The following is a 14,757-nucleotide window of genomic DNA, read 5'->3' on the forward strand; positions in this document are numbered from 1 at the left end:
GTAACGGCAGAATATCTTGTATAGGATGTCTTTAGATTCAGATTATGTATTCTATTGGTTATTGTGCCTATAGGAGCAGAGCAGCAATGACGGGAGTGACATGCAGATGATGAGAGCTCACACTGAGACGCTATTGGACACACTGCGAGACATCGCTCAGGTGAATCTGCGACACATATGGTCTTGTAATCACACAATTAAGATGGAGATTCATCATGCTATTGAATTGTTTTGTTTTCTAGACGGTGTTGACAGACGCGGAGTCGTTTTCGGAGGCAGATCAGGACAACTCTGCTGCACCTCTGCTGGCCTTTATCCACGGCTCCTCCCCTGCCGCTCCTCCTCGCAGGTCATCCTCCCCCTCAAAACTCACCTCGCCGTCTGCTCCACCAGAGGCGACCCTGTCGGCGCTACGCTCGGCAGTCACACACAAGACGCTGCAGCTGCAGGTGACATGGTGATATACGCTCACTGGCCACAACATTAGGTACACTTGCACAAACTCAGGAAATCCCCCAAATTTCTCAATCAAGAATTATTATCCGTAAAATAAAGGCAATTTCTTCGTACAGTCTTGTCTTAGAGCTCATTTGATTCGGTAGCAGTACCTAATGTTGTGGTTGCTCAGTTTGAATGGACAGGTGCATCTTAATAAATTAGAATAACGAAGAAATGTTACTTACTTACATGCTGTATAACATACAGCTAACACAAACCTCAAATTCACCATCTCAAGAAATTAGATAAGAATATTACATTAACAATTTTCTTTTTACAGTATACTTACTTACTGTACTGTTACTCTTACAGCTTGGGTCCTGTCTTGTTTGTTTTTCTCTCTGCCCTCTTTTTTTCTTTTTTGTCACTCTCCTTTAGAACCTTGTTTTGTCCGACTCAAATTTTCAATAAATATCCATCATAATACAAAGAACTACAGTGGCAGTATACAAAATGTCCACTGTTGCATGGTAAAACTGTTCTGGCATAAAAGACATAGAGATCCTCCCTTTTGCTTGACCGAGCAGCCGAACCGGAACGGGTTGAAAAGCAAAAAAATGTTTATTTTCTGTAATGCCCTCCCATGTGGGAAAGGAGAGCCACTGTCACTTATGCACTTTTCAGGATGTAAAAAAAAAAAAAAAAAAAAAATTTTTTTTAAAATGTGTTTAAAGCATATGGAAGGGAAGACGTTTTTAATTTTTTTTTAAATATGATCTCTCTGTAGTGCGGATTTTTACACATAGCGGGTGGGCCTGGAACATTTGGGTCACTATATTCGGATTTTTTTTAGCAGTACCTGGTTGCTTTGAAAGCACACAATACGTGAGGAAAATCCCCAATTATTTCGGATTCAAAATTCGAAACCTCGAGTTTGCATTGTAACATCATTTGTTTTTTCAACAGGATGCTCGAGGGCGTTTGCTCTCTGCCCAGTCCTCTATACAGCAGTTACGAAAGCAGCTAGCTGAGGCTGATTCAGCCAAAAGAGAAGCGGATCAACGTCATCAAACGCTGCAGCGGGAGCGAGACGCTGCCCAGCGGGACAAAGAGACCTCGCAGCGAGAGAAGGACCGCTTCAGACAGGAGAGAGACACCCTGGCCAGGTTCACACATTTGTAATCAACTTGTTTCTAAACACTGTTAAGTCTGAATCCACACTCCCTCACCCATGTCACCTCAACCTTTCCCTCACTTTACCAACCAATACACTTTATAGAAAAAAGTACTCCACTTTGCAGCAATATCAGTGTGTATCTAAACTTTATTCAAAATGTTGGTGTGTCCATGGAACCACAAGAATAATTGGTAAGAGGTAGCTGATGTTGGCTCAAAATTTGTACTAGTTCGTCCCAAAGGTGTTTGAGGTTCTTCACAAGACTTGTCCAAGTGTCTTTATGGACCTTGTTTTTTTTCACTGGGACACATTTATGTTGGAAGTAAAAAAAAAAAAAGGGTCTTTCCCAAACTGTTCGCTAAAAATTGAAAGTTACTAAGTGTCTTAAATGTCTTGGTATAGGAAGAATTAAGCATCAGGGCTAAATAAGTGGTCTAGTTGAAATATTGTCTGAAGTTTGGGTATATGTATATACTTTGGGTATAAGGTGTATGTATGTACAAAACAACCCCCAGCCCCTCTCCCCCTTCTCTACTATATCGCAACACCTGTCCTCTCATTTAATATACAGTATACTCCTATTCCTTTTGTATAGATCGCTTGTCAGTCGAGATTTTTTAATGATATGTAGATTTGGCTTGAATATTTTTTCACTGTTATTTAATTTATTATATTATTTATGATCCCTCAAGGGGAAATTCTACTGATTCCCCAAAATTTTATGTGTGCCAAACTTGGAATAAATAAATAAATAAATAAATAAAAACAAATATATATATATATTATATATAAAATATCGCATGCAAGGTCAAACGCTTCATTATTTTTATTGTATTTCCCTATATATATTTTTTTATCTTCATTTAATATTTTTACCAATATCTAGTTTATTCCTGAACTCTAATATTTCAATGTATCATCACTAATGCAGTGAGAAAATGAGCTTGGAGAAGAGCATGAAGGCAACTCAGAGCAGCAATCAGACTCTGCAGATGGAGTTTGAGAAGCTGCAGCTGGTTCTGACATCCACGCAGCGGGAGAAAGACCACCAGAGGGAAGAGAAGGAGGCTGCCATCCAGGAGAGGGACCGGGCCAAGGCTGAGATTCAGAGGATGTAAGTAGGCTAATTGAAAGTAATTCGGACTTGCCGATGCGCACACTAATCCGCAAAGTCTCGCCCAGCCAGCACACACACGCACACAGGAGGTCATTCAAGAGAGTTTGATTCAATCCTCTTTGGCTCCCATGACTATGGAATTTAAGCTTACTGCCGTATACTATGTGTATATACGTGACACCACCGCCGCGTCGAAAACTTCACCAAGCAATCAAGTAGCTGTTAGGTAATGCTAATCTGTGCAGCCAACAAATCTCAATGTATGCTGCCTAACTTGCACGAAGCCCCCACTGTCTAGAGCCTAAATGCCATTCGCAGTTTTTTTTGTCTTTTAAAAAAAAAAAATTATGTATCTTTGTGTACTTTTAGTCAGAAGCAGTGGGACCAGAGCGAAAGCCGAGCGTCTGCCCAACGTGGCGAGCTCTCTGCAGTGAGGGAGACTCACCAGCAGGCGGAAGTTGAGAGGCAGTTGCTAGAGAAGGAGAGAGCCCAACTTTCTGAAGCACTCACTCAGGTAGCAAGCGTGTATGTACATGAGTGGGTCATTTTGTTGCATTTAATTCAGAGTGCCGTTTCCCACCCACAGGCTGAGAGCAGCAATGCAGAACTCTCTCTACTGATCAATAAACTCCAGTCTGAGGATGCAGCGCTAGGGGACTCTTTGGCCAAAATGGGCAACATGAATGAGGCGCTGTCCCAAGATAAAACTGACCTTAACACCTACATCCTTCAGGTAGATAATGTTTTTTACATAGAGCAGGGGTGGGCATTTACATTATCAAGAGTCCTGTAATATTTGTTGGCTTCATTTTGCAGTTTTTTTCCCCCTAAAATTAGTTAATGAAAATGTATTTATTCATTTTTAATTCATGTATCTAATTAAATAATTGATTTATTGTAAATGAAGTATAAGTATTGGTAAATAAATAATTTACACACATATATATATATATATATATATATATATATATATATATATATATATATTTTTTTTTAAACTAAATAATTGGTCAATTATAATTGAATTAATTAGAGCATAATACAACCAAAAATAAGAATGAATCATTATTCAAATTAACAATTTTGCATTTAACTGCACTTTATTTTTTTTTCTTTCATCTATTACTGACGTGGCTCATCTGTTTGCTTTAAAAATCAAATGTGGCCCTGTGGCACCAATGTTTGCCCACCCCATGGAATATCACTTGTGTCCTCTTTTGGAGCGTTCACGATGAACTCTGTCAATAGCTGGAGGAGGAGAAGGCCCTGCTGCAAATTCAGAAACGTGAGGCCGAGCTGGAGAAGCTGACCATCAGAGACGAGCTGGTCCGGTTGGAGCAGGACCGAATGGAGCTGGACTCCGCTCGCATCGCTCTGCGCCAGTCCCTGCAGGACACTGAGCTGACCCGTGTGGGGATGGAGGCTGAGCTCCACAGTCTCAGGGCCGAGAGACTTAAGCTGCAAGAGAAAGTCACACAGGTATAGCCGTTGCCTGTCCTATTGATGAGACTATTTATTTATCAAGACAATGTCATCTGCTTGGTCCTCCTTGTCAGCTCTGTGCTGAGGTGACGTCCTTGGGTTCTGAGCTAAGCCTCGCCAGAGGAGAGGGCCAGCGGCACGAAGCGGCCTCGGAGGAGGCCGGCCGCGGCCGGGCAGAGCTGGCCAGAGACAAAGCAGCTCTTCTAGTTCAGCTGACGGCGTCCGAGAGAGAAAACAGCGCGCTGTCGGAAGAACTCTCCGCTTACAGGCGCGTTTACAGTCAGGAAATCATTTTCACACTCTCACATGCCTCTTGTAACTTGTCTTTTAACCCCCGCAGGTCCGAGCGTGAGTCTCTCGAGACCACTCTGTTTGAGGTGCAGCATCAGCTTGCTCAGCTGGAGTCTCGCAGGGAGCAGCTCGTAGCAGACAACCAAAATCTTCGAGTGCGCACAGACACAGCAACAGGTGAACGATGAGGAGGGAATGAACAGTTATTTTTGGGCCCACGATCTGTTTACGTGCCCGATTTCCTAAGATCCCAAATAGTAGCCGATAAATTGCATGTTCGCCCTAACAGATTGCGTGCGCTGCTGCTAGGCATGTTACGCCTGATCTACTAAGATTGCGATCTTTTACTGAGATCCCAAATCGTGGGCGCTAAATTGCGATGCTATACCTGCTTCTTGCACTAAGTCAGCAGGGATAGACTTCACCTTCCCTTTTTTTTTTTTGGTTAAAATACATGGTTTATAGCTGAGCTGCGGCGTGCTCGCTCTGAGGCACAGAGCGCACTGGACCAGGCTGAGAAGGAGAAACACGCTGTGACTCACAGCCTGAATGCGGCACATCTGGAGGCCCAGCAAGCTTTGCGCAAGGCCACCAGCGAACATCACGAAGAAGTGGAGAAACTTGTCACAGAAAAGGTGAGGTCATAAGCCACCTGGTTTCAAGTGGCACCAAATAATTCAAAAAAATCAGCATTAGTGCGTTTTATTGCAAATCATCAATATCACATTTGTGGTTGTGACAGGAAGACCTGCGACAAAGCCTCACGGTGGCTCATGACAGCACTCTGAGGAAGCTGAGGCAGCAGGTGGAGGAAGAGCTTCACAAAGCACAGCGAGAGAAAGAGGAGCTGCAGAGTGATCTGAGGACTCTCCTGCACGATCGGGATCAGAGTCTACTCCAGGCGGAAACTGAGAAACAACAGGTTAGAGTCACGCTCGGACACATAATGATGACTACAAGCATTTTGAATGGAAAAACCTTTTGGCTTTTGGAGTAATTAAACTTGTATGTCAAGGCACCACTGTATTTTCATCATTGCAGGCTCTGTCGCTAAAGGAGGCTGAGAAAGCGGCTCTGTGTGACCGAGTGTCCAGTCTGCAGGCCGAGCTGTCAGCCTTGACCCTGGAGGCCGAGCGTAAGGCCCGAGCAGCGGCCGTCTTCAAAGAGCAGGAACAGGTGAAACAAAGACATTGCACTCCTTTTTTGCCTTTCCTGTCTTTTCCCTGCCGTACAAAAATGATGTACTGTATATACATATAAGCTGCAAAGTACAAGCAAAATAAGAAACATTCGATTGTAGAAATTTTATCCCCTGTCAGTGTATGTTTTATTTAAAATATTTCCAATAACCTATTTATTTATTTTATGTTGCAGGCCAGAGTTGGTGCTCTCACCAGTGAGCTGCAGGAGCTTCGGTCACAGCTCGAGGACGCTTCCGCTCTTCACGAAAGGGACCTTCAAAGTCTGCGGGAGAGTCTGCGCGACTTTCAGTCACGTGCCGATGGTGCCGTCAAAGAGGTACACGGGTTTGTAGCAATGTTCAACGCACAAGTCTGTCTCGAGTCTCAAGACAAGTCACAGTTTCAGTCAAGTCACTAAAGTGGCACAATTGGGTTTTGTGTCATGTTAGTATAAATCTAAAAGAAACAAACGCATAAACTCGGTGAGTCTTAGATGGGAATCAGGCCTCTTCAAAACACGGATACAAATCCAGTACGTATTGGATACGTGCCAGTGCGACCGCAGCGTTAAACGCGTAGATCGGATACACACTCCCGATGCGAGCTTAACGTCATGGAATGACACACTCCAACGAAAAAAACTAAACTACAACAAAAGTATAGAGCATTGGAGGTTAATTCAAAGTATGTCAAATCATTAAATAGCCAACATACTTATCGACGGTGGCCAGTGGAATAATGTGGAGGTTACCCAAATTTAAACCGATGGGGAAAATTGGCACCACAGGTCAACTGCACTGTAAGTCAGGTTTAATATTTGTAATATTGATTTATTATTGTTTACTTCTTTGTTGTCACTACCTGGTGTTGACGCTTGTGGGGTTATGAAACATAGCTCTGTGTGTAGGTTAGGTTGTTTAGTTCCTGGCATTCCAGCTTCCCCCCGTTCCAAAACATTCCTTGAAGTGTTGAGAGTGAATGGCTGTTTGTCTATATACTGTACCAGTGCAGGGTGTCCCCGCCCAAAGTCGGATTGGATACTATTCAATCCAATCCAATTTATTTATAAAGCACATTTAAAAACAACAGAAACAAAACAACTGTTTTTGCCATAGTCACAAGCAACCAGTCCCAATTTTGGAAACAACTGTACTGCCAACTAATTCAAATAACTATTGCTAGAAAGTAATAAAAAAATAATAATAATTAACAACCTGGCTAAATTAATAATAAGTTCTAACTGGCCTATGATCTCTCCAGCTCGACAATTGCAGAGCTTCTCTCGCCGTCAGCGAGGAGAGTCGAGATGAGCTCCGGCGAAACGCCACGGAGGCAGAGCGTCGTCTCAACCAAGCGCATGACGAGGCGGAAAACTACAGAAGGGAAGGCACGGAACTGCGCCGCAGCCTGAGCGACATCTCCAAGGAGAGAGACACCATCAGCCAGTCTAACTCCCAGCTGAGGGAAACTCTACGAGGGGCTGAGACCGAGAGAATCAGGTGAGCGCTCTCAATGGCAGAAATGGAGGTAACGTCCAAGATGTTCTCGTCCTCATGACTGTGTGTCTGTCAGTGTGAAGCGACAGTGCGAGGAGAAGGAGCAGAGACTGGTCGTGCTACAGGAGAATCTTTCATCCACTCAGAAGGAGGTGACGGAGCTGCGCAGCTGTCTTAGGGAAGTTGAACGGTCACGACTGGAGGCGCGACGGGAGCTGCAGGAGCTGCGCAGACAGGTGACACCGGCCAAACCTACAGAAAGGCTTAAACAATTGTTTAGTTATCGGCATTGACGTAATTGCATTACGTTTTTGCGTTGACAAATACAGTTAACCCAAAATGATTTATACTGTACACACTATTCACAAGTTGTCATGTTTGTGGGTTCCAGCTGAAGGTCTTGGATGGAGAGAAGGAGCAGAAAGGTAGGGAGGTAGCAGAGCTGCAAACTCGCTTGTCCCTGGAAGAGCAGCGAGAGGAGGAAAGAGGCAAGGAGGTTTTTGCCCTCAAGCACAAGTTATCTGAAGCCGAAGCTGCTCGAGACTCCCTGAAGAGAGAGGTGAGGATATCCAAAAAGACAAGACCATAGATAATGCAAAATAGGACAAAGCAGCAACAGCAAAACAATAACAAAAAGTAACAACAAACTAGACAAATCAATCAAACAAGGTTACTGTATATAAGGTACTCTAAAGTTGTTATCGGCGCAAAGTTCACAAGGCAGCATCTGTGAAGGAACTATTAATGCTAAAAGGTACATACAGGTTTTGGAACAACATATGCTGCCATCCAAGCAATATCCTTTTCAGGGACATCCCTGCCTATTTCTGCAAGGCAATGCAAAGCCACATTCTGCGCGGCTTTGCTTTGCGTTTGTTCCCAAAAGCTTATTGAATGTTGTTAAAAGGAAAGGCGATGTACCGGTAACACACTGGTAAACATGTCCCTGTCTCAACGTTTTTGAACGTTCAAAATTCAAAATGAGTGAATGTTTGCACAAAACAATAAAGGTAATTAGTTTGAACATTAAATATCTTGAAGTGAATTCACTTGAATATAGGTTGAAAAAGATTTACAAATCATTGTATTCTGTTTATATTTACATTTTACACAATGTCCCAGCTTAATTGCATTCGGGGTTTGTATAACCTCGCAATGATATAATGCAGATAGCAAAGCAATGATGCGTTGAGTCTATTGCACATTTTGACAAAGGAGTTTAGTACTGGGAGCAACATCAGCATAGTCAAGAAAAATGTGTTTGTTGTACCAGCTTTTTCCTCACACTGGGAGTCAAACACCTTCATATGTCCCTTTTTTCTCAGTTCACCCTAGTTCAGAAGCAGCTGGCCGAGTCCGAGTCCGGCTGGCGGCTTTGCGAGAGAGAACTGACCGCTCAGCTTCAGGAAGCCCGAGGCTGCGAGAAGAAGCTGCAGGACGAAGCCAAGAACCTGACTCTGCGCACGCAGGCGGCCCAGGACTCGGCCAGCGTGTACAGCCTGCAGCTGAGCGAGGCCCAGGGCCGCCTGGCCGCCACCGAGGCGGAGCTAACGCGGGCCGAGGCCTCCAGGAGGGACCTGGAGTTTCGTCTGAGCGGCCTACAGTCGGCGCTGACCAGAACGCTGGGAATCGCTGCTGGAGGAAGAGGAGTCAGAGGGAGGAGCCCTGGAGGCAGCTCTGCGTCACCCAGCTCCATGTCACGCCATCACAGCATCTCACCGCTGCGCTCCTCTCTCTCGCCACCTAAAGGTAGAAACAAGATGATGCCTTTTCTCACTTGCATTGCAGTGCAAGGTTTGTTTGGTGGTGCACAACTTCCTGTCTCCATTTAATCTGCCTGTGAAGCCCTTTTGATGCGCGTGTGATTTAGGGCTACTGAAATAAACGTTCAATAATTTTATATAACTTTTAACAATATTGAAATTGTTGAGATGCGCAAGAACTTTTCCAAACAAATCATACAAATGACTCACTCTGGCGACCACTGAGAGGGAAAAAGCCGAAAGTTGCTTCTTCACCAGTATATTTGAACAAAATTAACCGTATTAGGTTTCATTCCGTGACCGCTCTACAGAAGACACAATCCCTTTAAAAAATGTGTAAATGCGGAAGAAACCTCTCTTTTCTTTAACTTAATATATTTTTGCTATATTTTTTTTATTCATGCGTTTTCCGTACCGCTTTATCCTCACAAGGGTCGCGGGCGTACTGGAGCCTATCCCAGCTATCTTCGGGCGAAAGCCTGGGTACACCCCGAACCGGTCGCCAGCCAATCGCAGGGCACATATAAACAAACAACCATTCGCACTCACATTCACACCTACGGGCAATTTAGAGTCTTCGATGAACCTCCCATGCATCTTTTTGGGATGTGGGAGGAAACCGGAATACCCGGAGAAAACGCACGCAGGCACAGGGAGAACATGCAAACTCCACACAGGCGAGGCCGGATTTGAACTCACGTCCTCAGAACTGTGAGGCAGACACGCTTAGCAGTCGGCCATTTTTTTAAAATTATTTTTTTAGCCATTAATATTCTCAATCTTACAGAGCTGATTTTGTCCATTTATTTTGACACTCTTAAATTACATTTTGTGTGTGGTTTTCAGTGAGTACTGAGATGCAAGTTATGGTTGATTGAAACAGAAATAGATCACCAATGGAGTTTGCAGGTTTTAGTTGGAGCTGTTTTTTTTTTTTTTTTTTGGATAATGTAAATGAGTTCAGTTGCAAGTAAAACTTTTCTGCATCAGATGACCCCTGTCTATGTCGTATTGAATTCTTACAGAATTTCAGACGAGCACCCCTGACAACACTCTGGGCTCTAGAGCCGTTTCTCCTGAAAGGGGGGGGACGCCTCTCCCACTCTCCCAGTCAGAGCTGGACACTGACACACTGCGAAGTGGTCTGAAGGAATTCCTCCTGGAGCTCCGTGAAGCGCACAGAGAGCGGGTAAAGGACAAAATTAATTTTGTGCTGTGTTCCTGCGCTATGAGTAGTCGACCGGGACTGAGCCGTGCTGCGAATTGGGAAAATCCACGAGTAATTGACCCCCCTCAAAAGTTTACAGTTTAGAACTGTCTGTAGATGCTGCAAGATGGCAGCAAAACACTACTTTGGTCTAAATGAAGCTCCTCAACTCACTTCAACATTGGTCCTTGGCGCGTCTTATGTTAAAGGATGACGCTCTGTGTCAGTTGGGGGCCTTTCAGCGGGAGGTGGACGAGCTGAGGGGGGATCGAGACTCTGCTCAGAGTCGTCTCGCTCAGCTGCAAAAGAACCTACAAGAATACCAAGAAGGTGTGCGTCTGCTTGTCACGTCAACTGCATTATTATCTCACAATCACACAAGCAAATGCGTCCTGGGCGCGTGCGTATTTGTGTGCGTAGGCAAGCGAGGCCTGGACGAGCGTCTGACGCATGCTCAGCTTCAGCTCCATCAACAGGAGGAGGCGGTGAGGAGAGGCGACAGAGAGAGGAGGACGCTCACCGACAGGGTGAAGGAGCTGGAGCGTGGACTGCAGGCCTGTGAGGCGGAGAAGAAACACACACAGGTACGCACACACACGTAGACTACTGCGCATCACTTGTGGGCGCTGATGGACAACAACAACAACAGAGGAAGATAATACAATAACAGCAGATGGGCTTTGACTGCTTGTGGCGTCTCATGCCAGCTCCCCTTATGTCTGCTTGTGATGCCAGAAAACAGTAAGAACAGACAGAACATTATGGATGAATGCTTTTTATGCGGCATGCTACCGAAAACGTGTCAAGTGGAACCAACAAGGTTGAACACAGTTTGTTGAAGGGAGTCAGTCAACTTTTTGGAAACACTCATTCCCATAGGAAATCATGGAAATAGAAACAATGCTCTTGAGTCAATCTGTCACCATCATAAAACCTTTATTTACTGTACAGGCACTGTTTTGAGGTGAACATTCTTTACACACATACAGTACAAGTGTAAAAAGAAGTTAAGCACTATAAAACATCGCAAGTGACAACTCATTGGATTTTTACTCCGTCCTTAAGATCCTGTATATAAAAAACACAAAAATGACTTTAGTGGGTCTTTAAAGTCACATGAATTTTTCTTTATTCATTTCTTTATAAAACACACATTTGCATTAGGAAACACACCATGGGCCATACTTTGTCCATCTCTGCTTTAGAGTTTAGAGGCATAGTTTGCACGACAATGTTGGTCAAATTCCGCCATCAGGAAGATTCGAGGTTCAGAGGTTCCACAGTACTAACATTTCTGTAGAAAAATGCAAAGCTGATGTTTCCATGCCTCCAAATGCTTTTTATGAGCCTAACTGCAAACAAATGCATTGTTCTGCAGGAACAATTAGATAAGCAACGAGCTGCAGAGGTGCGTCTGGAGGCCGAGAGGAGGCGCCTGCGAGAGGCGCTGGAGACGTCCGAAGCGCGGGCCACCCGGGTTGAGGTGGGACGGCGGAGTCTGGAGGGCGAGCTGCAGAGACTCAGACTGAGCCTGGGAGACCGAGAGGCCGAGAGCCAGGCCTCCCATTCTCGCCATGACGCTCTGCTCAAACAGGTGCGCTCCAATTGTTTGTCGCTTGTAGTTTCGATCAATTACGAAGAGTGATGCAATAAATAAGAAGCATCATCTAAATCAAATGGCGTCCCAGACACATTTTCATAATTTTCGATAATGGGGTTCATCATAAAGAGACATGTTTCTCATATTTTGCGCCCCAACCCACCTCATGTAGCCAAAATACAGGGTGTCCCGAAAAATGCCATGATTTTAAATGTCAATATCGAAGGAAGTACATTAACCTCGGCAAACAAAATTAAATTGGCAATCTATTCAGACTTTTTATTTTATAACCGATTTGTAATATCATTCTTGATCATGATAAACTAATGTGTGTTGAGTATTTTAATGAAAATAGAAATGTTATTAAGACTCTTCGGAACGGTTTTAAATTGTTTTCTCCTTCAGTTAAAATGTACACGTTAGCGTTATCTCGTTAAAGGCCACAGTTTTTCCCCCTTGTATCATGTGAGTTTATGATTGAAATGTATGTGTATGGATAAATTTCAATTCTACACCACTCCAAATTTTTAAACGTTATTGTTAAATTAACACCTCACTGATGGGGTCAATCCTAACTAAGTAAATTCCTTGTGTGTTTTGGACATACTTGGTAAATAAAGATGATTCTGATTCTAAGCTTTATTAAGTTATTTAGGCAAAATTATTGGTACGACTCTCCTCTGCTGCTGCTTTATGGCACTCCACAAAAGTGACAAAGCATTGATGTGACATATAGTTATTTTCTGGGTACAAATGGCAGGTAGCAGAGGGAGAAGGCCGGGTGTCCCTGTTTCAGACGGAAGTGGAGCGGCTGAGTCAGTCCCTGCTCAAAGCCGAGGAAAACGAAGCTCTGCTGCGAGAGAAGAACGCCTCCCTCAACCAGAGTCTGCAGGAGTTGGCGGCTGCTCACGGCAGCGCTCAGAGTCGCCTGACTGCTCTGCAGAAGGCTTTGAGTATGACCGAGCAGGAGAAACAACACCTCCAGGTGGGCGTCAATAAAAGCAATGATGAACAAAAGGCCATAGTTGTGCTAGTATGATCATTTAATGTAACTCTGTGTCCGTCAGGAGCGAATCGATGAATCTCGGTCATCGTTAAGCGAAGCCAGGCGGAACATGGCCGCCCTTAATGAGCGCATGCACAGCGTGCAGAGTGAGCTGCACCAGAGCGAGCTGCAACGAGAAGAACTGGAGGCTGAGTTCACCAAAACCCAGGAGGTGAAGCTCATGTTCACTACATCAAATATTGCCTCTCCGCCACAGAGATGTAATTTCGTGTGCAAGACACAGCTCTGGCTTTATTGTACACAAGACCAAATTGTGTGTGGGTGTGTTTATGACAGTACAGGATCATTTCCAGTGAAACATCTGATGATCTTTCATGGCTCACAGTGGTTGGGAATCACTGTAAATTACAAACACACTCAAATGCATTATATCATAATCTAGATGTTGTCCGCTGATTGTGGATCATGTACTCTTCGCATCCCAAAGTTGGGGCTGTACATTCCTCAGACCACTTGGAGGTTTTGTGGCTTATTGAATGGCACCTTAGGAGCTTCACTCTCGAGACCACTTGTGGCCTCCATCTGTTTCATCCACAGTTCTGTAACTTCTCAGATGTTGTCTACCAGTCGTGTGTTGTCGTTCATTATGCGGCAGGCTCTGCGTCAGCGTTCAGCCGGCCTTGCCGAAGCCCAGCGCGGCGCCCATGCGGCTCAGACGGAACGGGCCGTGGTGGAGGAGCGTCTGCGGGCTCTGCAGAGGGCCGTGGCCATGCTGGAAACGGAGAAGAAAGACGCCGAGAGGCAGGCAGTGAGGCTGGAGAAAGATAAAAATGCCCTGAGGAATACGCTTGATAAGGTATCCAATCCAATCCAAACTCAACTAAAACTAAAAAATATACACCTATTGCTCTTGAGCCACACAAAAAAAGCGATTCTCACACTTCTGCAGCATCAGTTACTTTAACATTTTCCAATTGCAATTTTTTTGTACAGCTGTCCATCCATCCATCCATCCATCCATCCATCCATTTTCTGAGCCGCTTCTCCTAACTAGGGTCGCGGGCGTGCTGGAGCCTATCCCAGCTATCATCGGGCTGGAGGCGGGGTACACCCTGAACTGGTTGCCAGCCAATCGCAGGGCACATACAAACAAACAACCGTTCGCACTCACATTCACACCTACGGGCAATTTAGAGTTGTCAATTAACCTACCATTCATGTATTTGGGATATGGGAGGAAACCGGAGTGCCCGGAGAAAACCCACGCAGGCACGGGGAGAACATGCAAACTCCACACAGGCGGGGCCGGGGATTGAACCCCGGTCCTCAGAACTGTGCCGCTACAGCTGTCCAATCAAGCGATTTTGGTTATTATATGAGAAGTGCGAAATGAAATGCATCTCTCCTTAGGTCGAGCGCCAGAAGCTGAAGAGCGAAGAGGGCAGCATGCGTCTTTCGGCCGAGAGAAACCGCTTGGATCGCTCCCTGAACACGGCTGAACAGGAGCTGCAGGAAGCCCAGCAGCAGATTCTCATGCTGCAGGTAATCCACACAGCTGTGACATTTCCTCATTCATTTTTAGTGACGTGGGAATTCGCTGCAACTCCAACATGAAGGGGTAGAGTGGACCACTGCTCATTCAAAATACATTGTGTGTGCGTGTCTTTGCACATTTATGGGTGAGAAGTCGTGTGTGTGTGTGTGTGTGTGTGTGTGATGTGTGTGAAACATCTTAGAATAAATTTTAAAAAAAAATAATAATAATTACATTTTCGTAGATTAAAAGAAGAAATGCAGGAGGGAGCCACACTTTGTGGGTGTCTCAGAAGCCATCAAGCATTTGTCCGTCAACTTTGTCCAGACTAATAAACTTCAAAAGTGCCTGATAAAAGACACCAACATATTTGTGGTAACACTATGTGCTAGTGTGAACTGTAGATGTTTTCTTTTTTTGTTTTGTCGGACAGCGTTGTTAACAATAATGGGAAATAAGTCATGT

At 44.6% G+C, this 14,757-nt stretch overlaps 1 protein-coding gene across 7 annotated transcripts in view; it reads left to right on the forward strand.

The window, feature by feature from the left end:
* Nucleotides 1–14,757, forward strand: part of LOC133408512 (rootletin-like) — a 32,645-nt gene that overhangs the window by 8,351 nt on the left and 9,537 nt on the right. For 6 of the 7 annotated variants that reach the window (XR_009769311.1, XR_009769312.1, XM_061687506.1 and 3 more), the window contains 25 exons: nucleotides 74–160; nucleotides 243–449; nucleotides 1,405–1,604; nucleotides 2,547–2,729; nucleotides 3,102–3,246; nucleotides 3,319–3,465; nucleotides 3,981–4,211; nucleotides 4,289–4,482; nucleotides 4,555–4,682; nucleotides 4,971–5,140; nucleotides 5,248–5,427; nucleotides 5,547–5,681; nucleotides 5,880–6,023; nucleotides 6,947–7,185; nucleotides 7,259–7,418; nucleotides 7,574–7,741; nucleotides 8,508–8,931; nucleotides 9,971–10,134; nucleotides 10,362–10,482; nucleotides 10,573–10,736; nucleotides 11,531–11,746; nucleotides 12,513–12,737; nucleotides 12,820–12,969; nucleotides 13,414–13,614; nucleotides 14,169–14,300. Coding sequence is in view for 5 of the 7 variants with exons in the window: in XM_061687506.1 (XP_061543490.1) it covers nucleotides 74–160; nucleotides 243–449; nucleotides 1,405–1,604; nucleotides 2,547–2,729; nucleotides 3,102–3,246; nucleotides 3,319–3,465; nucleotides 3,981–4,211; nucleotides 4,289–4,482; nucleotides 4,555–4,682; nucleotides 4,971–5,140; nucleotides 5,248–5,427; nucleotides 5,547–5,681; nucleotides 5,880–6,023; nucleotides 6,947–7,185; nucleotides 7,259–7,418; nucleotides 7,574–7,741; nucleotides 8,508–8,931; nucleotides 9,971–10,134; nucleotides 10,362–10,482; nucleotides 10,573–10,736; nucleotides 11,531–11,746; nucleotides 12,513–12,737; nucleotides 12,820–12,969; nucleotides 13,414–13,614; nucleotides 14,169–14,300 (4,515 nt within the window). In the remaining 2 variants the exon portion in view is untranslated. Of the gene's footprint in view, nucleotides 1–73; nucleotides 161–242; nucleotides 450–1,404; nucleotides 1,605–2,546; nucleotides 2,730–3,101; nucleotides 3,247–3,318; nucleotides 3,466–3,980; nucleotides 4,212–4,288; nucleotides 4,483–4,554; nucleotides 4,683–4,970; nucleotides 5,141–5,247; nucleotides 5,428–5,546; nucleotides 5,682–5,879; nucleotides 6,024–6,946; nucleotides 7,186–7,258; nucleotides 7,419–7,573; nucleotides 7,742–8,507; nucleotides 8,932–9,970; nucleotides 10,135–10,361; nucleotides 10,483–10,572; nucleotides 10,737–11,530; nucleotides 11,747–12,512; nucleotides 12,738–12,819; nucleotides 12,970–13,413; nucleotides 13,615–13,751; nucleotides 14,301–14,757 lie in introns of those variants that run through there. The other variant, XM_061687509.1, reaches the window with a different exon arrangement.

The sequence above is a fragment of the Phycodurus eques genome, chromosome 10 (genome assembly GCF_024500275.1).
Source record: "Phycodurus eques isolate BA_2022a chromosome 10, UOR_Pequ_1.1, whole genome shotgun sequence".
NCBI lineage: Eukaryota > Metazoa > Chordata > Actinopteri > Syngnathiformes > Syngnathidae > Phycodurus > Phycodurus eques.